This window comes from Kogia breviceps, chromosome 7 (genome assembly GCF_026419965.1).
Source record: "Kogia breviceps isolate mKogBre1 chromosome 7, mKogBre1 haplotype 1, whole genome shotgun sequence".
NCBI lineage: Eukaryota > Metazoa > Chordata > Mammalia > Artiodactyla > Physeteridae > Kogia > Kogia breviceps.
The window spans coordinates 10,012,349-10,038,555 of NC_081316.1; the positions used below are offsets into that span (position 1 = coordinate 10,012,349).

The window sequence follows — 26,207 nt, forward strand, 5'->3', positions numbered from 1 at the left end:
TGTGTCTGGCATCTGTTCTCTGCTCTCCCCCTGTTCGGGGTTCTTTCCTTGGCCACCCCCCCTGCCCTTTCAGTATCAGCTCTGGCCTTTTGTGTCTCCCTTTTCGAGCGCCATGACCCTAGTAGCTTCCTGCCAGCCTCTGAGCAGGCCTTTGATTTCGAGGTTCCCTGCAGATACTTCCTCCACCTGCCAGGGCCCCATGCAGTGCTCCCCACAGAGTCAGCAGCACTCTTAGCCCCTAAACAGAGGGTTCAGACAACCAGAGGATGAGAAGCAGGCAGGATTCTGGGACTCCACTGCTGATGGCAGGTTTTCTGCTTCCTCTGCTTTTCTGTCTAATTTCATCAATAACCTCAGGAGCCAGTCAGGGGATCTCCCTTGATCTATGTGCAGGAATAGCTGGAATTGAAGCTCAGTCCTTGGCCTAAATCCTTCCAGGGCAACAGGGACAATCCCTTGGCATCCAAAGATTAGTGCTGAGTGAGCAGCCATGCATTTGGACATGGCCTTGGGGACAGAGGATCAGTGGTCCTATGGAAAGGAGAGTCCGGGGACTTGTGTCTGAGCCCTGGCTCTGTGTGTCCTGTGTGACCATAGTAGACAACTTTTGGGGTGTCTGCTCAGCCCACTGCTACCCCTGTCTGTGCATCTATCTACCAGTGAGGTGGCCTTTGGTCGCGATCATTCCGTAAGATGACCCTCTGTTCTCAGCCACATTGACTGGACCAGGGGTTGGCACGGGATCCCAGCGGGGCTAATCAGATCCCTCCTGAGAGCTGGGATTTGATATGGCCTATGAGTCACCGTGAGGACATGAAACAGAGGTGAGAAAAACTGGAAAGAAGTGCACAGAGATGCAGTGAAGGGTGGCCTGCAGGAGAGAAGCAAGAGGCAGAGACGACTGTCCTGAGGTCTTGGTGGTTTTCCAGTTCTTGGTGCCAGGCTAGGGGAGGCCCTGGGTATTCCTGCCTTGGGGGTGCTCTGTGACACTCCAGTGTTATAACCAAACCGCCCTTTTTGCTTAAGCTATCTCTGTAATCTGCAAGCAAGCAAACCCAAATATAACTTATGATGGTGAACAGGGCTAAGTGTCAATCTTTCTGAGCCTCCATCTCCTCATGTGTAAGATGGAAATAGGATCAGAGCCCACTTCTCAGGAGAGGGCAAATGTATTAATGTTTGTAGGGCTGTGGGCAGGAGAGGGCCAAATGTATTAATGTTTGTGGGGCTGTGGGCCTGACCGGTTAAACTATCTTGAGTATCATTCTTAACTGCATGTGAAAGAATTTTGTAAACTCTAAAATGACATAACACTGTGTGCATGTGTGTGTGCATGTGCACATGTGTGTGTGCATGTGCACCTGTGTGTACACCTCTCTCTCTATTCCACTCCCGTCCCAGTCCCCATTCCGGCTTTTCTCTACAAACTTCTCCATGGCTTTAGACAATCATTGACCTCCTCCGGGGCCTTCATTGGGTTACTGGTAAAATCAGGGGTTGAACGCATGACCTCTAAACTCCCTTCTAGCCCTGGGAGTGCAAGACCGAGCTGGCTGGCTAACACCTGGGTGTGATCCAGGTGCGCAGAGAATACACCTGCCTCAGGTTGGTGCTGAAGTCCAGGAGGCCGGGAGCCAGGGATCCTCCCAGTAACAAATGCCAGGTCGAGTTCGGGAGCCAGGCAGGGCCCCTTCCCTGCTTTGCCCTGTTTATGTTTATGCTTCTGCTCTGCAGATGTCTTGCTCCGGCCCAATGAGTCTTCAGGTTGTCACTGTGTCAGTAGGGACCAGAGTAAAGAAAATCTAGCTTTGCCCGAAAAGCCAAGACCTTGAGGATACCGGTTGTAACCTTACCTACACCGGGATTACAGCTGGTGTACAAACTCCTTCTTTGTGCTGGATTCCTTTGCTTTGGACAATGGCCAGATCAGAACTAGGCCCGGGATCAGCCCAGCCCAGCTTGCTTTCCCAGGGCCCAGAGGCTCAAGGCAAAAATGCTTCATGTTCTCTACATCTTTGGTGACTGCAGATTTCAAGGCTTGGCTAAATCAAGCATATAGACATTTCTTAACAGCCCAGAAATTAATGGAGGTTATTTGAGAAGGGTGGAGGCCCAGAATGAGAGAGATCTTACTTTCTTTCCTGTGAGTCACATAGAGGAGAGGGAGCATGTCAAGAAAGATCGCAGAACAGAGCCTTGTTGCTGAAGCACTGCTGATACATGGACCAGCACGCGTTACCACTCACAAGTCACTTCACCTCCCTGCGCCTCAGTTTCTTCATCTGTAGAGTGAGCGGGTGGGACTGGATGACCTCCAAGGTTCTTTGTTGTGTGTAACATTTTACAATTGCCCGAGTCTCTGAATGATAAGCCCCGAGAGCAGCAAGAGCATCTTTCAACAGAGTGGATGCAAGGCTCAGAAAAAAAATGCCTGATGAAAATAACAACAGAGGAAAATGACAGCAGCAGATGAATCAGAAACAAGGGAGAAGAGGAATCTGTCTATATGTTCTTGTCTTGAAATCATTCATTTATTGTGTATGTGCAGGGAATTCAGGGGTATCTGTAACATGCTGTCCTTGGCAAGATGCTGAAGCTTAAAGGACCGTGTGGGAGATACTGAGGGTAGGGAAAGAGTTCTACAGAAGGACCTCCCTAGGCCAGGGATGTCCGTCCCGGGAAGCGTTCACAGGGTGCTTAACACAAGCTTTGGCTTCAGCCAGGTTTGTGTCCCTCTCCTGTTCTGCCACCTGCGTGTCTTTGAGCAAGTTACTTAAACTGTACGTGCTGTTATTTCCTTAACCATAACCTGGGAATCATGACAGCACCTGTGGGGTAGGGTGGTGGGTATAAATATACAGATAAAGAAGGATTAAATGAGATAAAGTGTATAAAATAGCTTGCACATAGCCTGGTACATAGTTAGCTGCCAATAATGGGAGTGGATGTTATTACTTAGGTTTTTACTGTCTCTTGATCTGGGATTATAGCTTCTAAGTAAGTAAAAGGAAACTCTTGAAACATATTCTGCTTATATGTGGTAGTCCAGACCTTTTAAAATTCTTTTGCTTCATAGGAAAAAAAAAGTCACATAGACTCAGAACACACTTGAGAGTATCTTCCCAAAGTGGTTGGAGGAAGTAACGGTACCTGGGTCACCTGTGTGCTTTTTTTTTTTTTTTTTGCGGTACGCGGACCTCTCACCGCCGTGGCCTCTCCCGCTGCGGAGCACAGGCTCCGGACGTGCAGGCTCAGCGGCCATGGCTCACGGGCCCAGCCGCTCCGCGGCATGTGGGATCCTCCCGGACCGGGGCACGAACCCACGTCCCCTGCATCGGCAGGCGGACTCTCAACCACTGCGCCACCAGGGAAGCCCAGGGAAGCCCAGGGAAGCCCACCTGTGTGCTTCTTAGTGCAGAGTCCTGAGCTCTAGTTCTAATCGGAGACAGAACCCAAATTCAGAGTTTCGGGGGGGGGGGCAGAAATAAGCATGTTAACCAAATCACTGATAAAGGCTGAGAGCCAGCTCTTTCTTTTAAAAAATAAATAAATAAATAAATAAATAAATTACTGCGTTGGGTCTTCGTTGCTGCGCCCGGGCTTTCTCTAGTTGAGGCCAGCGGGGGCTACTCTTTGTTGCGGTGCGCGGACTTCTCATTGTGGCAGCTTCTCGTGTTGCAGAGCCTGGGCTCTAAGCGCATGGGCTTCAGTAGTTGTGGTGCATGGGCTCAATAGTTGTGGCTCGCGGGCTCTAGAGCGCAGGATCAGTAGTTGTGGCACATGGGCTTAGTTGCTCCGCGGCATGTGGGATCTTCCCGGACCAGGGATCGATCCCGTGTCCACTGCATTGGCAGGCGGATTCCTAACCACTGTGCTACCAGGGAATTCCCTTTTTTTTTTTTTTTTCTTTTAGGATGGAACCCGGCCCCCGTGCAGTGTAAGCGCAGAGTCTTTACCACTGGACCACCAGGAAAGTCCCTGAGAGCCAGCTCTTAAGGAGCATACTGCCTTGCCACCCAACTGACCAGGTCAGTGCTCTTTAAACTGTAAGGTATATAGGAATCTCCTGGCAATCTCGTTCAAATGCAGATTCTGATTTAGTAGGTGCATTAGTTAGTGTTCTTCAGAGAAATGGAAACAATAGGAAAAAAATATATATGTTAAAAAAATATATACAAATAAAATAAGGTATTGGCTCATGTGATTATGGAGGCTGAGAAGACCATGACCTACCATCTGCAAGCTGGAGACCCAGGACAGCTGGTGGTGTAGTTCAAAGGCCTGAGAGCCACAGAGCCAGAGAGCTAATGGTGTAGATTCCAGTCTGAGTCTGAAGGTCTGAGAACCCAGAACGCCAGGCAGGAGAAAATCGTTGTCCAGCTCCAACAGTCAGGCAGAGAGAAAATTCCACCCTCCTCCGCCTTTTTGTTCTATTCAGGCCCTCAACAGATTGGGTGAGGCCCACCCACACTGGGGAGGGCCATCTGCTTTACTCAGCTCACTAATCCAAATGTGAATCTCTTCCGGAAGCACCCTCACCGACACTTCCAGAAATAGTGTTTAACCAGATATCTGGGCATCCCAAGGCCCACTCATCAAATCAACCATCTCAGTAGGTCTGGGGTGGGGCCAGAAATTCTAACAAGTTCCCAGGGGATGTCCTGCTGCTGCCCAGTGGACCACACTTTCAGTTGCCAGGTTTTGGAGGCTCTGTCACTGTGATGGTCATTCACTAGTACCATTCATTCCCAATCTCCTTCTTTCGTTTTTTTTTCTATCAGTTACTATGCCTTTACCACTTGTATCTCCTGGAATATGTGTCAGGCACTTTGCATGTGACTTTTCCTTTCATGTTCATAAAGATGAATTCTCATCCCATTTAAAAAAAATTATTTATTTATTTGGCCACACCGGGTCTTAGTTGCGGCACGTGGGATCTCAGCCTGCAGCACGCGAACTCTTCTTTGCGGCATGTGGGATCTAGTTCCCTGACCAGGGGTCGAACCCGGGTCCCCTGCATTGGGAGCGTGGAGTCTTAGCCACTGGACCACCAGAGAAGTCTCTATCATGCCATTCTTTACATGAGGAAATGGAGGCCAAAATTACATAGCAAGCATAGGACTTGAACCTATGACCATCTGATCCAAAGCACATATTCTCCCCCATTACACCACCCTGCCTCAGATCTGCCAAAAAGATATTTTAATAATGGCAAACACTTACATGGTATTTACTTTATTCCAGGCAGTATTATCAGTGCTTTAACTACTGTAATACTTACAAAAAATTCTATGAGGTAGATATTATCATCAAGAACATCCTCATTTACAGATAAGGATGTTGAGGCACAGAGAACTTGAGTAACTTATCCATGGTCACACAGCTAATACATGGCAGGACCAGGATTTGAACCCAGGCAGCTGACTCCAGAGTCCAGACTCATATCCACTAGACTTTATTGCCACTAGCAAAGCTCATGCTTGTATCTCTCTAATATGATATATATGAATATGATATATATGTACGCGTTTATATATCGTTTATAGATATAATGTAACTATAGTGTGATAGTATGATATAGTATGATTTTAATTTGCTTATTTAGATTTCAGGGTATTTGCTTCTCTCCTAGCAAGATTCCACTATACAACTGTTCCCACACAATTGTTGGTTTCTTACCCTAACTGCAGGGACCCATGTGTTGTATACATCCAGCCCAATGTGATTAAGTTTTTCTTTTCAACCTGAAAAAAAAGAAAAAAAAAGAACATTTCTTTTCAAACCTGAAAAAAATTAATTTATTTTATTATTACTATTTTTTGCGGTACGCGGGCCTCTCACTGTTTTGGCCTCTCCCGTTGCGGAGCGCAGGCTCCAGACGCGCAGGCTCAGCGGCCACGGCTCACGGGCCCAGCCGCTCCGCAGCACGTGGGACCTTCCCGGACCGGGGCACGAACCCGCGTCCCCTGCATCGGCAGGTGGACTCTCAGCCACTGCGCCACCAGGGAAGCCCTGATTTATTTTTAACAAGGCTGGAAGGACCCAGCTGCCACGAAGCCCTGGGGCTCTGGGCCTCCTGCTCACTCTCCCTACACCTCTCAGCCCTTCCTTTGTGGGAGGTGATGTTTCTGCTGCAGGCTTGACTGCCCTCCTGCCGCCAACCTGGCACTTCTGATCTTTGTGTGGAAGTCGTTCTCAAGGCCTGGACTAAAGCCTCTTGTCCCCTAGGCTCCAAGTCTCCTTACCACGCGCTCCCTGTGTTCCCAGGCACCCCAAACCCTGGGTCTTGTGTTCGTTCTGGAAGCCCAATGTGATTTGAAGGTACTGGGCTCCCTGGGAGCTTGACTCAGGACCTAACAGCTGGAAGTGCAGAAGCCCGTGGGCTCCTCCTAAATTTGGGAAAGGGAGGGGACTCGAGAGCAATGACTCTCTTTCTGCTCTCTACACTCTGAAAAATCTGTCACGTGCTACTGTTTCTCTGTAAGTAAACTTTGTTTCCCATCTCAACATACAACACACAATACACACACACACACAAAGATATATGAACATGCTTAATGTTGCAAGTGCTTGAAGTCAGGAACAAAAAAGGCCTTGCCAAGGCACTCCCTGATTTGGTACAGGGGCAGGTGATTAAGGCAGTGTTTCAGGAGGAACTGAGGTCTGGTGGACAAACATGGAGTTCTAACCACAGCCCAGTTATTAGTCCACAGGTAACAGCCTGTTACTATTGAAAAGATGAAGTGCTACTTTTTTTTTTTTTTTTTTTTAACAACTTTCGAAAAGTCTTCCTTTCCGTTCTGATTCAGTTCAAGTCTGTGAGGCAGGAAGGTCTCAGGGCAGCCATGCCTGCAACATTAGCTAATCAGACTCCCAAGAAACATTCCATTCTGCTTAGGAGGGCTTTGGAGAATGGTTTGCTCATGGTGGCTTTTAAAATAAACTGAGGGTTGCCAGGCTGAATGGACTCCCTGCAGGGCCGGTGACCTGGTTCTAGGCTGGTGCCCAGCAGGCTTGCTTCCTGCTGGGATGGTGGAGACCTCTCATTAAACATGGTTGCCTTGCCGGTTGCCCATTCTTGGGGGATGAAGTGGAAAGTCTTGTACCTTCTGTCACTGCCTATTTTAAAATTGGGGAAACTGAGGCCCAAGAGAGTCATAATAAAAGTAATAACGACCGCCAACACAGAAAACACTTTATATGAAGTTATCTACAAATGTCAAGGGAAGGGGCACCGTGACATAGTGGCAAGAAAGGTATGGTTTCAGATTCTGGTTTTGCCCCTCTGAAGCTCTGTGATCTTGTGTAAGTAACTAAGCCTCTCTGAGATGTAGTTTCTTTGTTCGTAAAATATTGATAATATTGATATAGAATATATAAAATATTGATAATGCCCATTCTATAGGGTTGTCGTGAGGAACAGAAATAATGGATGTAAAGTACCTAGGGTAATGCCTGGCACCTAGTTAGTACCTGATCAATGGTCTTTATTATTAGTAGGGATGCAATGCAGGCCAGCCATAAGAGAAATAGTGCCTTCCAATCCTGTTTCACAGCAAGAATTACCCAAGGAGCTGGTGAAAAGTACAGATACAGTCCTCTGCAGTCTAAGGAGAGGCATGGGAATGTATGTTATAACAAGCCACTGGGTGATTCTTATCTGGCAGTTTTGGAACGCATTCAGGTACCCTCCCCTCCAACCTCTTGCTTTGACCCTTTCCTTCTCTGTGCACCTGGCCCCATGTTCAGTAAAGCTTTGGCTTTTGCTTGAGGGTGGACGTGACTAAAAGGTCAAGTATCATTATTTATTTTCAGAGAGAATGTGCTCTGAACTTCGCACAGCAGATTTATTCCTGAAAAGCTGTTTGCAAACGGAAGTTGGTGTGTGTGTGTGTGTGTGTGTGTGTGTGTGAACATTTATTTAACACCTTAGTTTGCTATTCAAAGGAATGCATTCAATTCAGCTAAATAAATATTATCTGAGTGATTATTATGTACTGGGGATACAGTGACAAGTAAAATGCAGGCCTTGTCTTCAAGGGCCTGACTTACAGTCCACTGTGGTTAGGTAAGGTTAGCCCAGGGGAGCTACAAGAGCACAGAGGGGGAAGGGTACCCAACTCAGGGTTGGGGCATCTGGGAATTTCTAGGGAAGGTGGCATCTGAGGATCTTCCTGTCCACTGGAACATAATCTCAAGTCCTTCTGCAAAGAGAATGACCCTTCCCTAATTTATCCTTGTGGAAAAATGAGCTTTCACACCATGCTGCCCTGGATTCATTTATACAATCACGCAGCTGCACAAATACCGAGTTCCTGCCACGGGTAAGGCACTGAGTGAGGTGTTTCAGGGCAACCAGGGGGAGAAAGGCCTGATCCCTGCCCTCAGGGAGTTTATACCACACCTCCTCAGGATTAATTTATGTCTCATATAGGTCATTAATCCAGTGTGATCTGTTTATGACTGAACAGGTAGTTTATTATGCAGGTTGTAACTCCCTTTACTGAAAACACTGTTTATTCTCTTTCATCACCATGTTGTGGGGAAATCCGGTTCCAACTAACACAACCGTGAGCATCTATTTCATCCAGGAGGAAAACCCAAGTGCACGCTGGCGTTCCCAGAGCTATTTGCAGGCCTGTCGTGAAGCAGTGGAGGCCTGGATGGACCCTTAGGGTCGGCGGGGTCTGTGAGTACGTGAGGCGACCTGAAGACCCGGTAGCACCGGCAGTAAGTCACGCTTTCTTTGGCTACCACGGATAGGGATGCCTTTCAAACCACCTGTCTCTGCCCCAAGAAGGTGAGGAGTCAGGAAGGAACAGAATTCCTGGTGAATTATGACAATGACACCGTGTTTAAGCAAAAGATGGCAGGGTGTCTGAGTGACCAGGTGAGGTTCCCTTACCTTCTGTTCTCTGTGTGTGCAGTCCTGGTAGGAGCTGCTTAGACCCTTTAAGCGAAGATGCGTTCCTGTCTCGTAGACGAGGAACCTGAGGTACAAGAGGTGTCTGGTGGTGGCGTTGGGCACCCCGTGCTTTACAATCTGCTGCACATCGAATCCAGCCCGGACTTATTATTCTGCCTTTCAAAGTCTACTGCCCCCCTCTATCTTCCTGGTGAAATTCAACCCACCCTTCAAAGCCCAGCTCAGGTGTCACCTCCTCCCCTGGTTGGAATTCATCTCTCCCTCCCCAGCACTCCTTGCTTTAGCCCTTTCTCTCATTACTTTTCCTTGGGCTACAGGCTGAGCATCTCAGATTCTCAGTTCCCTCCTGTGTGCATGGGCATAACAGTGACATCTGCGGTAATCCTTAACCCCTTTCGGGTTGTGGACTTCTCTGAAAATGTGATGAAAGCTTCTGGAAGCGCTACTGCTTACTGAGGGCCACTATGTGTGGTGTCAGGCCGGGTGGTTAGGACTTTTCCGTTCATTATCTCATGTAATGGTCAAGTCTCTCCAGCCGGGTACTACTAGTATTATCCTCACTTCACAGACGAGGAAAGGAGGCCCAGAGAGGTGAAATGCCTCTCCCGAGGTCACACAGCTAGCACTGCTAGCAGAGCCAGGTTTACCATATGGCAGAGCGGGGGTGCTAATAATCACTGGAGCCGCTCCAATGCCCGCTCTCTGCCTCCCTGGTCCGGGGATGGGGGCGGGGAGAACACACTGCACGTCCCCTACAGTTTAGGGGTTCATGCGCCTCCACTGCCGCTCCAAGCCTTCGCCGGCAACGCAGAGAAGGTCAGCCAGGCCTTCGCTGGGTTGCCGTCTTAACGCAGGCCTGGCTGTGCCCTCGGCAGGGGTCTCGGTCAACATCTGGTGACCCAAACTCGGGGCCATGGAGCCGGGCCCGAGGGCTACGGGCTCGTGGCTCGAGAGCCGCAGAGCCGCGTCCCGGGTGCCGAGTCCCAGGAATGAGGGAGGGCTGGGCGGAGAGGGCGGGCAAGGCGGGGGCGCTTCCTCTGCCCGCCGGAGGGGAGCCGCCCGGGCGCGCGCGGGGAGCGCCGCCGCCCCCTCCCAGCCTCCCGGCCGGCCCGGCGGGGGCGGGGGCTGCAGCGGGAGGGCGGCGATGGGCCGCGGTGCTCGGCGGCCGCTCGGCCGGCCGGGGTGGGAGGAAGCGATGAATATTCAGAGGGGGAGGGGGAGAGGGAGGGAGGGGGCTGAGCGCTCGCCGAGGCTCCCTGCAGCCCCATCCGCATGACGCGCGGAGGAGGCAGCGGGAGTCGCCGGGGCCGCCGGAGCCGGGATCTGGGCGCCGCGCGCGGGGGGTGGGCGCCGCTCGCTCCGCCCTGCGAAGCCCCTGCGCGCCCAGGGACGCGTCCACCCCGCTGCAGCCGCGCCAGGCTCCGCCGTGTGGCCGCCGCCGCCGCCGCCGCTGCCATGTCCCCGGGGAAGCCCGGGGCGGGCGGAGCGGGGACGAGGCGGACCGGCTGGAGGCGGAGGAGGCGGAGGCGGCGGCTGGAGGCGGCGACTCGGGCGCCGGGGCGCGGACGCACGGCGGGGTCCGACTCGCGCGTCCCGGGCACGTTCCAGGGCGCGCGGGGCATGAAGCAGGCGGCGCGGGAGGCGCGGCCGCCTCCGCGCTCGCCCCGGCTCCGCTGGGCGCTGCCGCCGCTGCTGCTGCTGTTGCGCCTGGGCCAGGTGAGCTGGGTGGGCGCGGAGGGGGGGCGCGAGGAGGGTGGGGGCGGGACCGGCCGCCCCTGCACCTGCCCGGGTGCGCCCTGCCTGCGGCGATCGGGGGAGGTGGCGGGGGGTGCGCGTCCTCGGGGCCCCCCGCTGCTGGAGGCCGGCCTCGCACGCCGGCGACCGAGCCCTTTCCCCGGCCGCCGCGTACGCGAGGGAGGGTGGTGGGCTTCGGGGTCCCGGGTGCCCGGAGCCTCCCCGTGGCCGGCCCCGCACGGGCTGCAGGCCGTCTCTGGCCCGGCCCTGACCCGAGCTGGTCACATCTGGCCGGCGCGGGCCCGGCTCGCCAGCCCGAGGCGGCCGGAGGGGGCGTGTTTGCGGAGGGCTCCCGGCGCGGAGCCGGGCGGGCCTGGCCGAGCCGCGGCCGCCCTCCGACCCGGCCTGCGGGGGCCCGAGGGGCCGGGCCGAAGGGCAGGCGGCGGCGGCCGCGGGGAGCCGGGGCAGGGTCGGGCGCCGGGCGCCGGGCAGTGGGAGAGGCGCGGGGCCTCCGGGCAGAGGGCGCTGCTTCTGGGGAAAGTTCCCAGCCTCGGGAGAAGGTGGCCCCTCGCAGGCGTGCCTCCGGGCGACGGTCCTCTTCCCGGAGAAGCTGCTTGCTTCCCTGGATGCTTAATTCGTGCTTTGTGGGCGCCGGCTCCCCCCCCACCCCTCCCCGCCCTGTTTTCTAGCTTCGCTTTTCAGATAATGCTGTGCCTGCCGTTTTGGTGACGATCTTTTCTGAAAGCGCCGTTTCCCCTTCACGGTGTTCCCACGGGGTGAGGCCGGGCAGCTGGGAGATGTCCCCATTTCACAGATAGGGAACTGGAAAGGAGAGAAGTGAAAAAGCAGAATCACCCAGCCCTGCGGCGGGGGCTGAGCCAGCGGGTTCGTCCTCACAGCTTTCTAGGAGACTGCTAGGGTCTTGAACTCGCAGTGGAAAGGGCCCAGATGTGCATTTTGTAAAGGAAGAACCTTGCTTCTTTTATACAGACAGCGGCTCTGAGGACATGATGTCTGAAAACCTGGGATGGAACCTGGCTTCAGGGAAAACTGTTTTTGTTTTTTTTTTTTCCCCAGGTCACTTCCTTTCCCTTTCTTTCTTTTAAATTGAAGTGTAGTTCATTTACAAAATTGTATTAGTTTCAGGTGTACAGCAAAGTGATTCGGGTATACATATATATGTATATATCTATATATATATACTTTCGATTCTTTTCCATTGTGGGTCATTACAAGGGAAAACTTTTCAAGCACAAATAAAAAGATTGTCTGAGAGCAGAAACATCAGCCTTGGGGCAGCAATGCAGCCCAGCAGGCAGGGCAAGAAGGCAGCTGGGGCCTGGGGGCTGCGATAACTCAGCACCCAAAGGACGCTCTGGTTGCTCATGTCCCCTCACAGTTTTCCCCGGCAGGCTTTGAACAGGCTCTCCTGAAGGCCTGCAAGGCTCTGTGACCTCCTGCAGAGAACACTGGATTAGGTGTCAGAAGACCAGCTCCAGGGCCAGGTTCAGCTCGGACTTGCTCTTCCGTCTCCTGCATCCTCAGTTTAATAGCTTTTGTAGCTTGGGACCACCTGCCCCATAGAGTTGTTTGAGGGACTTTCACTGGCCACTGTCTGAAAGAGCTTTGTAAACATTAAAGTGTGTCCAGATGGGGTTAACATTAAGGTGCAGTGTGTATGGACTGGCTCCTCCCTGACCCTGTAAGGAAATTCACGGAGAATAGTATATGAGATTAAAAAAATATTGCCTCATATGGAAGATCTCTTGTACCGAAGTTAATACTAAAGAAATACTTCGTTTATTTTTAGTGTACTTTGGTACATATATATTTTATTATATTTTTTTATGGTTTTGCTTGGGCCCTGATGGTTGCTCGCTGTGCTTTGAATCAGCGAAAAGTTTCTTGGGTAAATTTATTTCTTGCCCAATCCTTCCTTGTGTTTCAATAGCATCTTTGCCATGCTACACTTGTCCCCTATTCAGATATTTCCTTCCTCTCTAATTTGTCCTGTAGAAACTCAAGAGGGCTCTTTATTTCTCATTTTTGCATACATTATGAAATAGGAAGTCTCAAAGGCTCTCTGAAAAAGCATCTTCATAATCCGCATTTGACAGTTTATTTTGATATTGGGTATTTCAGGGAATCAGTGCGTTTTTGAGCTGGACCAGACCTCAAGGTAACTCAGAGTCCTTTTTCTTTGTTCCTTTGTTTGTTTCTTTTCTTTTTCTTTTTTTCTTTTTTTTTTCTTTTTTTAGATAAGGCTGTTGAGGCCCAGGGAAAAAAGACAGTGATTGGGCTGAGGTCACCTGGCAAGACCGTAGAGGAGCTGGGACTGGAACCTGTGTCACTTGCCTGTGCCTCAGATTTTCACGATGCTGTGTTTTTGGCCATGTTTTCTCTTCGTTCTTAATTCTACTATAGGCACAGCCCTGCCTCACTGTGTACTCCTGAAGCTGTGGGTGTAAATTGAGTTTTTCAAAGTCGAATCATATTTGAGATTGAAAGTCATATTTGAGATTTCTGAAGCTTGTACAGTACATATAGGAAATGTGGATGAAGTTATCTGACTGCCCCCCTAACACTTGGTTGGTTTTGTAAGGCTTGGATGGTGTGTGTTTTAAAATGGAATCAACTGTAGCAGCTTAAAAAATGGCCAACTTGTAGAAAAGATGAAGCTCTGTTTGGGCATTAATGATAATGGGTACGGAAGCAAGGAAGCTGAGATGCTGGAAGACTCAATGCTTAGTAGGGCCGGACAAGCGATTTTTTAACCTGGCTTCTCATTCCCCTTCTCCAAGACAGGAAGGATGGCCAGAGATGATTCCAATATGAGGACTTTGCTGGGTGCAGTGACTTCACCCATTCTTGTAGCATTTTTGCCCTCTAATTTTGGTTTGTGTGTATGTTTCAGGCAATGTGACAAAGCAGTTTTTCCCCCTTGCCTCCTTCTTTGGAGAAAAGCAGTCCTGACAGATTCTTTATAAAATCAGCTTGATAGTGGGCTGCTTTAAAATGAAAAAAACAAAACACAAAAAACTGGTGACTGATAGCTGTTTTGTTGGTCTTATAGTGTTTTGGGTTTTGCTTTTCCTTTGTTTTCTTGTTTCCTGGTGAATAATAGCTGTTTGTGTTTATTGTGTACTGTAGCTAATCCTTAAGCCCTCTTACCTACCTGTTTCGTCCAGGGTGGCAAAAAATATTTTGACTCCCCTTGAAATTGCTTGTTAAATTCTCATAGGGGCGATTTTAAATATTTTTCTATTGCTTCAGAACAACAACGGAAAAACCAAACGATTATGTTTTGTTTGCAGACAATTTAAGAACACAGAGCAAATTGGTTTATGGTTAGACTGTGCCTTTGAGCCGACTTCCAGTTTAGACCCACGGTAAAGATAACCACAGAATACCCAAGGTTTCCTAAGCAGAGAGAATCCTGGCTCCTGAGCGAGCAATTTCGGTCAGCAAAGAGGTTATTTAGCTCCTAAAAGTAATTTTTGCTTGGGGTTGAGGCCCAGGTAGAGTTGCTGAATGACTGTAGCCCTGGGTTTAGCCAGAACATCATCAGCAATTACTTACTTAGTTCATTCACTGCTTGGCCAAGGGAATTATTTTGAGTGCAGGGTAAGAGGCAATTTCCCTTCTAATAGAACGCTGCTGATAACATTAATTAATAGGTAACTTTGTATATGGCAGGTACTAAGGGTTTTAATGCGTTATCTCATTTGACCATTGCAGAAATAACTGAGAGGTAGGTGCTGTTCCTGGTCCCGTTTTATTTAATTTTAATTTTTTTTTTTTTTTAAATTTTGGCCACACCGCGTGGCTTGTAGGATCTTAGTTCCCTGACCAGGGAGCAAACCTGGGCCCCAGCAGTGAAAGCACTGAGTCCTAACCACTGGACCTCCAGGGAATTCCCTGATCCCGTTTTATCCGGGAGAAAACTGAGGTTCAGAACTTACCAAAGATTCATAACTAGCACATGGCAGAGGTGGCTTTGCCGTCTCTGCTGCTCCGGTTTACTGTCCTGCGTTGGAAGAATTCATGTGTTTTACAAAAGTCTTCAGTGTGTAACTGAGAGAGGAGGTGACACAATTGAGCCTATCTATGAAGCAGAAAGAGACTCACATAGAGAGAAGACTTGTGGTTGCCAAGGGGTGGGGGGTAGGGGAGGGATGGAGTGGGAGTTTGGGGTTAGCAGATGCAAAGTATTATATAAAGGATGGATAAACAGCAAGGTCCTACTGTATAGCACAGGGGACTATATTCAATATCCTGTGATAAACCATCATGGAAAAGAATTTTAAAAAGAATGTGTATATAGGTATATATGAATCATTTTGCTGTACAGCGGAAATTAACACAACATTGTAAATCAACTATACTTCGATTAAAAAAAAGGGGGGGAGGAAGAGATGACTTGTGGTGAAGGACAGGCTTGTGGGGCCTGAATCCTGATGGGGCAGGGAGTCATTTTGGGTTCTCTGCCTTCTAAACCCTGTAGAATCTACTCCATTTGTAACACAGACAGTCCAGGAAGCCCCTTTCCTGCTCATGTTTCTTTGGGAGCCTGAGTATGCGAGGCAGGCCTGCTTTAGTGGAGACAGAATGGGATCTGGGGTGGAAGGACCTGGGTTTAGGTCCTCACTCAGCCAGTTAGTAGCTGCATAGGCTTGGGCAAGCCACTTAACCTCTGTGACTCCTCATTTCCTTATCTGGAAAATGGGACTAATACTTCCTGCTTCACTGGGTGGCTGAGAGGATCAAGTAAGATAGAAGAGGAACTGCTCTGTCAATTCCGAGTCTCAGTTTCTACTTGTGGCCGCTGCTGTTATCTGCGGAGAGGAGGTGGGGCTTCACCTCATCAATTCACGTAACAAATATTTATTAAGCGTCTCCCACACGGTGGTGCAGAATAACCCTAGTGGTGTGCACAAGTGAACTTGGCTCACAAAACATTTTAGAAAAGTGTTTATAATTATTTATTTTAGGGGAGCGTTAGTAAAAAAAAAAAAAATTATAAGTGGGATGTCAAGCCCATGAGGGTCATGGTAAATAAATTTGTTTAAACTTAATAAAAAGTTAAGCTAAAGAAACATACTGAGTACAGAATCATGTAAAGATGGTGTGGTTACGGCACACTTGTAAATGTGACAAACTGCTTAAACTGGGGACAGGCTGGATGTGGGACAGGTACTGGATGGAGGCCCTGGTGACAAGCAAGAGAAGCAGCCCCGCCTTCGTGACTCTTACGGGCTGGGGCGCTGACATCATTCTGATCACCCCCAGCTAACCAGTCACAGGTGCGACGCAGGCTGTGCGTGCGCTGTCTTGGCTGCCCCTCCAGAGAAAGGGCTGGCACTGGATTTGCCAGGGAAGGAGCGGTCATGAGAGGGGCAGAGAGTCTCTGAGTGGAGATCCCTGGAAGCAGCAGGTCTCTCAGACCAGAGAAGTGCACAGCAATTTTGTCACCTCCTTGTATGGCTTTCCAGTGGCTTTTCTGGTGACCCCTTGGAGGACGGGAGCTGTAGGAAATTTGTTATTACTTCCTTATCAGATAGGATGCCTTAATAGTCATCCTATTGTCTCAGAATTTCCACGCATGTAAATGCCTGGGCGATGGGTGGTGGCAATGAGACAGCAGATGGGGGGCACTTTGAAAGCGAAGTAGTGTCAGTTCCCACAGAAGGTCTAATTTTAAACATGCAAATAATTTTCGGTTCCACTTTTCCTTGTCCTGTTAGAGGGAAGCTGTCCCCTGTTGCCGTTTCTGACGCTTGAGCGGACAATGTCATTATTATGCCACAAACTATATCTCCTTCTCCAGGGCAGGGATGGGGCAGTGTTTTTCTGAGTGCCCTGTGCTGGTCACAGTCCAGTGTTATTTCATGGCTTCTGAGCAAAGAAGTGAGTGAGTATTCAAACTCAGCACCAGTACGGAGTCCGACACAGTGGTTCTTAATCTTGCAGGGGAGGGAGAGGTTTAAGACCCTTACAGGGTATGCAAAAGCGAAAAATCCTTTCCCTAAAAGAAATGCACACATTTACCATTTGGTATCCAATTTCAGGGGTTTCACAGACTCCTTAAAATAGACCGTGAAGCCCAGGTTAAAAACCCTCCAATCTAAAACTGTAACCTTTAGAAAAGTATCAGTCCTCTTCAAAGAGATAACCCGTGGGTAACCTTGGTTTCCTCCCAGGAAAAAAAAGTTTCTGTGTAATGTATGCAAGTATCTGTGTTGAGCTTTTTAAAAAGTTACATTAAAGGAAACATTATATATACATTGTTTTCTACTTAGGCTTTTAATTTCTTTCTTTTTTTTTTTTTTTGTGGTACGCAGGTTAATTTCTTAATACTTAGTTATCTTGGAGATTATTTCATATCTGTACCCATAGTTTTAACTCATTCCTTTAAATGACTAACATTCTGATGTGTGACTTTACCATAGTTTATTTGGCCATTCTCCTGTCAATGGACAGGTAAGTTGTTTTTAGACACCCCACCCCCTTTTTTAGGAATCATGCTTCAGAGTGTCTTTGATACATATTTCTTGTAACCTTCACAAGAATATCCATAGGGTAAATTTCTAATTTTAGGATGGCTGGGTTAGAGGGTACATGCATTTAAAAATTTGATAGCTGTTAAATTTTCCCCAGTTTGTACCTGCATGCATAGGCTAGGAGAGTGTCTGTTTCTCGATACTCTTAGCTGAATTGAGGATTGTTCAATTTGTAAATGTGTGCCAGCCTGAGAGGTAAAAAATTGTATCCTGTTACTTTTAGTTATATCTTCAATTTTGAGTTAGTTGAGCATTTTTTTTTCTTGTTTTGGGCTATTTGCATTAATTCCTTCTTTTTTTGGGGGGGGCGGGGGTTAACTCCCTGTTCATTAAAAAAAAAAAGATTGTCTTTTTGTTATCAATTTGTACAAGCGCTTTGGAAATTGAGGAAGTTAGTCCTTTGTCTCTAATTTGTGTTTCAATTACATATATTTTCCAATTATTTTAGATGCAGCCTTTGTCCTTAGGAACTCAGAGATAAATAAGACCCCTGGGTGATGAAGAGAGTATAGACCTGAGAGCCAGCCTGCCAGGTTGGAATCCTAGCTCCACCATCTACCTAGCTGTGTGCTTTGGGCAGGTGCCTTAACCTTTCTGATCCTTGGCGTCCACATTTCTAAAATGCTAATAATAGCAGTGGTACCTCTCACACAGGGTAGTTGGATAAGTTAAATGGGATCACATTATATTAAAGTTCCTTGTAAATGGATATAGAAATTTAAGAACATTACTTCATTTTCTCAAGAATTTGGATTTTTTTTTTTTTTTTTGCGGTACGCGGGCCTCTCACAGCTGTGGCCTCTCCCGCTGCGGAGCACAGGCTCCGGACGCGCAGGCACAGCGGCCACGGCTCACGGGCCCAGCCGCTCTGAGGCATGTGGGATCCTCCCGGACCGGGGCACGAACCCGTGTCCCCTGCATCGGCAGGCGGACTCTCAACCACTGCGCCACCAGGGAAGCTCAAGAATTAGGTTTTTAAAGTTAGGGCAAAAGGCCATAATTATGAATTGTCAAAATTGTGTTACAAAAATTTTTAAATTGGATTTAAGAGATTAAATCCACAATGGATAGTTTACATACATACATATATATATATATATTAAAATGTATAATGTGAAACAGTGTAGACTTCTCGGCTAGCATAATTTAAATTATATTTCTCTTTTGACAAGTTAATATAATTGAATTAATACAGGTCAGATGAACACAAGATATGATTGAAGAATGGCCAGTGTGGTCTTTGCCCCAAAAGAGCACAGGAATATTGACCACGTCCTTTAAAGCAACAGGGTCCTCCTTGAGTGTCTCTCTTTCTCTTGTGACCTGGCCAGCTCTAGCTGGGGCCACCTCCTATCTCTGGGGACATTTTCTGTAGGACCAAGAGGGCTTACTTTATGCCACCAACTGAAAGTTTAAAGACATAATCCGTGGCTCTAATTGCAGGAGATGGGAAGTTGAGGGAGTCTGTGTGGACCAGGCCCCCCTGTTTCCATGGCAGCAAGGTGATGCTGCATTTCCTGCTACTGGCTGAGGGGCTACCACGTTTTCATGTCCTTGTGTCCTGGCGGTTATTCCTTCCCCACTAAGCATGGACCACACTCGTGGTCTTGTTTTGCCAAGACACTGGCATACTTTACCACTTACAGAAACGAGAATATTATTTTTACCTTATAGTTTGCAAGGCCTTCAACATAGACGAACTCATTCAGTTCTCATAGCAGCCCTGTGAGGTTGTCATTGTTATTCCCATTTAAGGTGCGGCTCAGACTATCTCTCAGTGACTTGTCCAGTCCATTTCAGGTGCCGTCTGTCTTTTGCATTATGATAATGTACACGCATTGTGTAGCCCACTTTTTAACATTAGTCAAATTTAGAATTAGCTTTCAAGAGGCAAATGGGGCAGTTGAGTCCCCTAGTTTGGTTCATACATAATTATTAGGTTGAACCATATGAAATTACTGTTTTTGGTCCTTTGATACCGGTAGTTGTATATGGGTCTACCTAATATGTCCCAGAAAATGTTATTTTAAAGTGTGGTCTAGAAAACCAGATCATAGACGCATGCTGTAAAGCGGTATATTTAAAACCATGGGTCATAAAATCAGTTTAGTGCTTTTAATAGAATAAATTCTATTCTATCTATTAAAAAATGATAGAAGAGAAACTGTTGACATTTACTGTATGTAGGAAGGGTAAGTATTCCTTTATGAAACTTGTTTCAGTTATATGTGTGTGTGTGTGTGTGTGTGTGTGTGTGTATGTACTGAATTGTATATAAATTGAATTAATCATGGCTTCAGTCATTGCCCAAAATCCTGGAAGCCGTTATTACAGGGAAGGGAGTGATGGAAGGTGTGGGGTGGGGGCGGGCATGCAGGTGGTCTCTGTTTCCAGGGACAGTGGAAAACGAGTGTGAAGTCCTCAAATGTGCATCAGCAGTGCCCCCATATATGACTGAAAACCATTATGCAGTGGCTGGTCCAGGAAGGCCCATAGGAGGAGAGGCGGTTGCCCGGCAGTTGAGGAGGCCTGACTTTAAGTAGTTGCCCTCCTGGATAATTTGGGGGGACCACCCCAGTGGGACAAGCTATTGGCCATGCTCTGCGTTCTTTGGTCAACGGGTTTGTTGGGGAGCTAACAGTTAGCGTCCAGTGTGTCGTCTACCTTGAATGAGAACTTAGGACCGTCTCAGCGGAGCTGAGGCTCTGAGGGCTTCATCCGTCTCCTGGACAGTGGGGGACTCAGGCTCACGGCCTAGACTTTTTTTTTTTTTTTTTTTTTTTAACCTCCAGGCTGTGCTGCCCTCATTCTACTCATGCTGATTCCTGTCTGGGGGCTGTTAGTGCCGTTGACTATCGAATCCTGCTTCAGAGATTGATTTGATCCCCCTATGAGTCAGTTCTGTTTTTTTCTTTTTGTAATATAAAAAAATTGAAAATATAGATAAATCAAAAAAGAAAGCAGGGACTTCCCTGGTGGCACGGTGGTTAAGAATCCTCCTGCCAATGTAGGGGACACGGGTTCGAGCCCTGCTCGGGGAAGATCCCACGTGCCGCGGAGCAACTAAGCCCGAGCGCCACAACTACAGAGCCTGCGCTCTAGAGCCCGCGAGCCACAACTACTGAGCCCGCGTGCTACAACTACCGAAGCCCGCGCGCCTAGAGCCCGTGCTCTGCAGCAAGAGAAGCCACCGCAGTGAGAAACTGCACACCACAGCAGAGTAGCCCCCGCTCGCCGCAACTAGAGAAAGCCCACGCGCAGCAACGAAGACCCAGTGCAGCCAAAAATAAATAAATAAAGATAAAATAAAATTTTTAAAAAAAGAAAGCAAAAAATTATCTGTAATCTCCACTCCTGAAATTAACTCCTGGTACCATTTTATGATGGGTGATCTTTGTCTTTTTTTATGCTTGTTCTATCTATCTCTTTCTCCTAAAATAGAATTCCTTCCTACACATGCTTTGTAATTTATATTTTTAATTTTTTTTTTTATTGGGTTAGATGCTGGTACCCCCGGAGGTCACAGCATAAACATGAGGCTTCTTCCTGGAGGGTCACTGTAGAAAGTCTTAAAAAAAAATTTTTTTTTTCTTTAAACAAACAAACAAACAAACATGGTTGCATCCAGAAAAATTTCAGCAAATGCAGGAGACAACAAAGAAATCTGTACCCTGCAGACCCTCTGGGGGTGTGAGTTCACTCTCCTCTGCTCTTCTCGGGGGCATTTTGTGAAGTAGCGATAATATGTTGCAAACTTTTTTCCCTTGAGAGTAAATATTCTTCCCTTCTCTAACTTTCAGCTGTTGCATCCCATTGTATTATATGGAGGTGCCTTAATTTATCTCATTCATCCTGTTGTCTGGTTTCTTTCCAAAACTTTTTGCTGTAATAAAGACTATTCAGATGCCTTTGTGATTAAATCTCTGAACACAGCTCTGATGATTGCCTTAGGATCAGTGAAGATAATAAAAATAATAGCTACCATAGGTTGAATAGTTACTATGAATTGTCAGCACTTTGTATTAACTCCTGTGATCCTATGATGTAGGTACAGGGAAGGAAACCGAGGCCAAAGAGTTATAATCTGGTCCACGGCCACACACTGTGCCAGAACCTCAACCGGCTAGTTGTGGGTTTCCCTGGGGACACAGGGAGATCTGGGAGGATTGCCTACATGGGCCAGGGTGTATGTGAGCCTCCTGGAAGGACAGCAGGCTTGAGGGCCATTTTCACAGGTGGGAGGGTCATCTTCCTGTGGGATGGGAGGCACATTGATACTTGCTGCTCAAGTGCCATGAAATGGCAGGAATGAAAGGCTTCCCCAAACCACAGAAGATAAGAGTGATTTTGCTGTGGATTTTAGGTCCTGGAGCCATAAGTGGTAAAGGCTGCCTGAAACTTTGGGGCCTTGGCCCAGATCAAATGAACGAAATAATGGTATCACGTCGGGGTCTAGGCTTTCCTGTTGTGAATGAATTTGGATGTCATAGAGCTTGAAGTTGGGCATGGATGACATGCCTTTAGGGTGTCCCATAAGAAGAGAAGCATGGAAGAGGGCATGGGCTTTGGTGCCAGCAGAAGCGTGGACCCAGATCCGTGTTCTTCTCTACAGCCATGCCTTGGAACTTGTTACATCATCTGGAAAATGCGCAATAATTGCTGGGCCACATGTTATTAGGGTTAAATGAGGGAAGGTGTGGAAGGCACCCGAACTGGATGTGGCTTAATTGTTCTCTCCCAGCTCAGCCATATTCACACAGTGCCTCCGGACTCTGGGGCTGCAGTTGCCATGTGCCCCAGGTTGAGGAGACTTGCTGTGCAGGGTTCAGAAAACTTCTGCCTTGGTGCCCAGGAGCACTGCTGTCTAGAGTGGTCACCCAATCCCACCGTGTGAAGAGAAATTGTAAGGGTGCGGGACAGGAGCTCTTATTTAAGATGACATGTTGGCACGTCTGAAGATGTGGGCCTATATTCACTTTGAATCATAAGAGCTCTAAAAGACAATAATGTTAATTAAGCTAGAGCAGGAGATCATGAGAGAGAGAGAGAACATACAACCAGCCAAAACCAGCCTTTACTGGAGGCGAGTAATGGTCCTGTTTGTCTTTTCTGCATGTGGAGGGGCCATCCCAATCCATCAAATCCTTGCTTCAGGCAGGAAATACTTAACAAGCACTAATCCCATCTTTTAGATCTAGCACTCTCCAGCCTAGCCTGTCTTTCTTTCTTTCTTTTTTTTTTTTTTGAGATTATTGCAGACTTTATAGAAAACTGCCCAGGGGAGATCCAGATTCCCAGGGTGGGGTGGGAAGGCAGGCCTCAAGGCAACGTGTTGAAGAAGGAGGGTGACTTCCTGTGTGCCGAGGTAGCCCAGGCCAGCCCCTCTGCCTGACCCAGGGGTGGGAGTCAGGGAGAGGCGGCCCCCTCCCACTCACCAGTTGTGCTTTGGGATCATGCAGAAGGCAGGGCGCTGCGGCTCTGACCCTGGACAGGCGGGCTTGTCCCTTCCTCTTCCAGAAGGCATACGGGGGGGGGGGGGGTGGGGGGGGTGGGGGCGGACAGGGGTGGGGAGGTGGCAGTGAGGAATCTCCAAGGGAGAAGAGTCACGTAGGTGGGTAGGTGGGAAGGAGCGTGTGGCCAGCAGCTCCCAGCCCTTCAGAGCCCCTCCCGCTCCCCTCTCTGTGGCACGATGGATCAGGTGACCCTGGGTGTGAGGCCAGACCATCTACTTTGCACCCCCAGGACTCTCTCCTCCAGGATCTCCCATGGGGATCTGCTAGTATGGTTGGGGGGTGCTTCGCATCTGCGCCTGTTTTGCAGGGCTAGAGAGCTCATCCGAAGAGGAAAGGGGGCTGGGCATATTCCAGGCATGGATTCCTCACTGGACCCTCACCCAGTGAGTAGAAGTGTGGGTACTGAGTGCAAGCGACGGATGGAGGAGGAATTGAGAGCCTAAGACCGGGGCAGGGGGAAGAAACTCAGATCGGGGTGAAGAGCTGAGAGTTTGAGACTGGGGACAAGGGCCGAGTATGAGGGTATCAGAGCCGAAAGCGGGAAAGGCTGAGGATCATCTCCGCGCTAAGGCTGTAAAGGGGTGCGCCTGTGCCTGGGATGGGAGAGAGAGAGAAGAGCTGCACCGCAAGCCCGGGCCAAGGAAGGGAGGGGCCTGAGCTAGAGCTGGGGTGGTGGGTGGTATGAAATAACATGCGCAGATTGGGGGAGGGTGCTGAACCCTCAGACTCCCGGGATGTAGGTCTCTATACAGGATGGAGAGTTAAGAGCTTCAGAATGAGAAAAAAGGCTCAAAGTTCACAAAAACCTTCTGGTGGGTTGCTCAGCTTCTGAGACCAGAATGGGATGTGAGGGCCCCCGAGCCCTCGAAGGGAGCTGAGGGCTGCAAGCTGGAGTGTAGTCTAGGGGCATGTTTCCTGCTGAGAGGTCTGGGTTGAAAGCACAGGGTAGTGGAAGCAGTCCCAGGGCCTTCGGATTGAAGGACAGGTTCTCTGGGTGAGTCCTGAAAGGGGGAGGGGGCTTCTGGAGGGCTGTCAGAGCTTGGGATGGGTGGACCAGGTTTTCTCGAATCAGAGGAGAGTGTCTCTGGGTCTTTGATGGTGACAGCTCTCGGAGGCTGGGGAGGGGGGTACGGGTTGGGGCCCCTGGGTGGGGGAGATGCCATAATCCAAAGGTCTCGGATCGGTCAGGGGTAGGTCTCAAAACCCCAAGCTCGTGGGTGTCTCATACCCATGGCCTCGGGATAGGCCTTGGGTAGCCTGTCTTTCTTAGTTTGCTGTAGCTAGCTCTGCTACATATAGCTTGGCCTCATCATGAAGCACCCATCTTCTGACTTCACCGCTCTACCCAAAACCATCTCTGATCCTGCATCCTTAGTATAGTTCAGACCTGATGCCGAGATTGTTTTCATAGCTCAGACGTGCGTCCGTCAAATCAGTCATAACCTCCAGTTTAGCTTCATTGTATCTGGCTACTGGGAGTCCACCCCTGTGAGGGCGGACATCAGATAGCTTGAAGTCCCTTTGGTTGATAGTCTTATTCTGGGCTTGTTCATGGGACTGAGAGACAGTATGTGCAGTGGTTAAGAGCTAGGGCTCTAGAGGAAGAAGGCTGCATGGGAATTCCTCGTTTTACCATGTTGTTTAACCTCCCTGTGCCTCATTTCACTCATCTATAAAGTAGTGGTGATTATATGACTCAGCTCTAGGGCTGTTATAGGAAGTACGTAAAATAAGGTATGTATTTGGCACATGTTAAATATCGGTAAACATTGCAAGAGAAAAAGGACCACATGTTGGGTGGGGGTAAGACTCAGACCCTTGGCCTCTGACCACAGAGTTTGTGACCAGCCTTTTGATTTCCTTTGGCAGAGGCACATGTAGCGCTCAGCCTTTGCTGTCCCCTGGAATCGAGCATTTTGGCTTTGAGGTTGTCTCCCAGTGGGGTTGGGGTGAGTGGGGACAGCTTCTTTTCCTCTAGAGCAGGGTTTCTCAACCTCATTTGGGGCCTGATAATTCCTTGTTTGGGGGACTGTCCTGTGCATTGTAGGAAGTTTTGCAGCATCCCTGGCCTCTGCCTCATACATTCGGGCACCCACCTCCCCCAGCTTGTGACAATAAACAATGTCTCCAGGTATTACCAGATGTCCCTGAGGGGTAACGTAGTCTTAGTTCGTAGGGGGGCCCAGCTGTCCTTCCATTCCCGGGTGATTGTGTCACTGACTTCCTCTTGTGACACAGTAGATCGAAACGAACAAGCGCGTTTATAGATGTGACAAATAGCCACATTGCTAGGTCTCAGAAGAGGATTCATATTTCACCTCTGCTTATTCAGTGAGTACTCTTTAGGGATGCTGTGACAGGTACTCCCGTGCCAAGCTCCCTGTGTCTTCCTCCTCCACAACATGGCAATAACTGACACTTTTCCCACCCTGCCCCGGAGGGACAGGAAGCCAGTGTTAATGTGATATGTGTGCTGCTAAGCTCTACTGCAGGGGATGTGAAATTGAAGGAAAGGCTTAGCGTTTATTAGGAGTGAGGCCAGATATGCCAAGACCTGGTCAAAGGGAAATCCCATTACAAAGGGCTTCACTGGTAAGTTTCCCCTCCCACCGCCTCCCTGGAGCAATTTTCAGCCTTTCGAGTGTTTAGAGGCCCCAGGGCATAAGCCTGGAGATAATGCCTTCAGAGCCGGTGACTGGGAGCCCAGCAGGAGGGAGGCAGGAGGAGGAATCGTGGAAACCTAGTGAAACGGTGGTACCGTGGTACCTACCCGGGGCGAGGAGGGTTGGCTTTCTGAAAGCTGCGTATTCACGCAGCTGTTCGGGGACACATCACTTTGTGAAGCCAAAAAAGGGGCTCCTCTCGCAGTGTTGGTCACACCTGGTTAGGACATACTCTTTTTAGGGGCTCTAGTCTTTTACCCAGATTCCAGCAATTTCTTCCAAGCTGTCCACTGTACTGTCATACAATGTGCTGGGCTCCCTCTTCATCCTTTTAATTATGGTCGTTTTAGCACTGAGGCACAGGGGGGTGAAGGGACTCGCCCAGAGCCAGGGATGGGACTGTGCCGTAATCTCCTTTCTGTTGCTTTGTGATCAACAACAATTTAGTAGCTTTCAAGGCCTGAATTTTCTCTTGCGCCAAATGGGGATAATAAATACCTCAGAGGATTGTGAGTGAGATTCCATGAAAAAATGCACTGGGAGCCCCCAGCACGCCCCAGCCAGGCATGGTGACTGGCATACAGAAAGTGCTCCATGGGCTTCCCTGGTGGCGCAGCGGTTGAGAGTCCGCCTGCCGATGCAGACGACACGGGTTCGCGCCCCGGTCCGGGAGGATCCCACCTGCCGCGGAGCGGCTGGGCCCGTGAGCCGTGGCCGCTGAGCCTGCGCGTCCGGAGCCTGTGCTCCGCAACGGGAGAGGCCACAACGGTGAGGCCTGTGCACCGCAAAAAAAAAAAAAAAAAAAAAAAAA

General features: G+C 49.0%; 1 protein-coding gene across 1 annotated transcript in view; it reads left to right on the plus strand.

The window, feature by feature from the left end:
- The first annotated feature begins 10,198 nt into the window (after positions 1 to 10,198).
- The window catches only part of PTPRJ (protein tyrosine phosphatase receptor type J), a 171,640-nt gene continuing 155,631 nt past the window's right edge, over positions 10,199 to 26,207 (plus strand). Inside the window, exon 1 of the mRNA XM_067037241.1 lies at positions 10,199 to 10,642. Coding sequence (XP_066893342.1) covers positions 10,199 to 10,642 — 444 coding nt within the window. The remainder of the gene's footprint in view (positions 10,643 to 26,207) is intronic.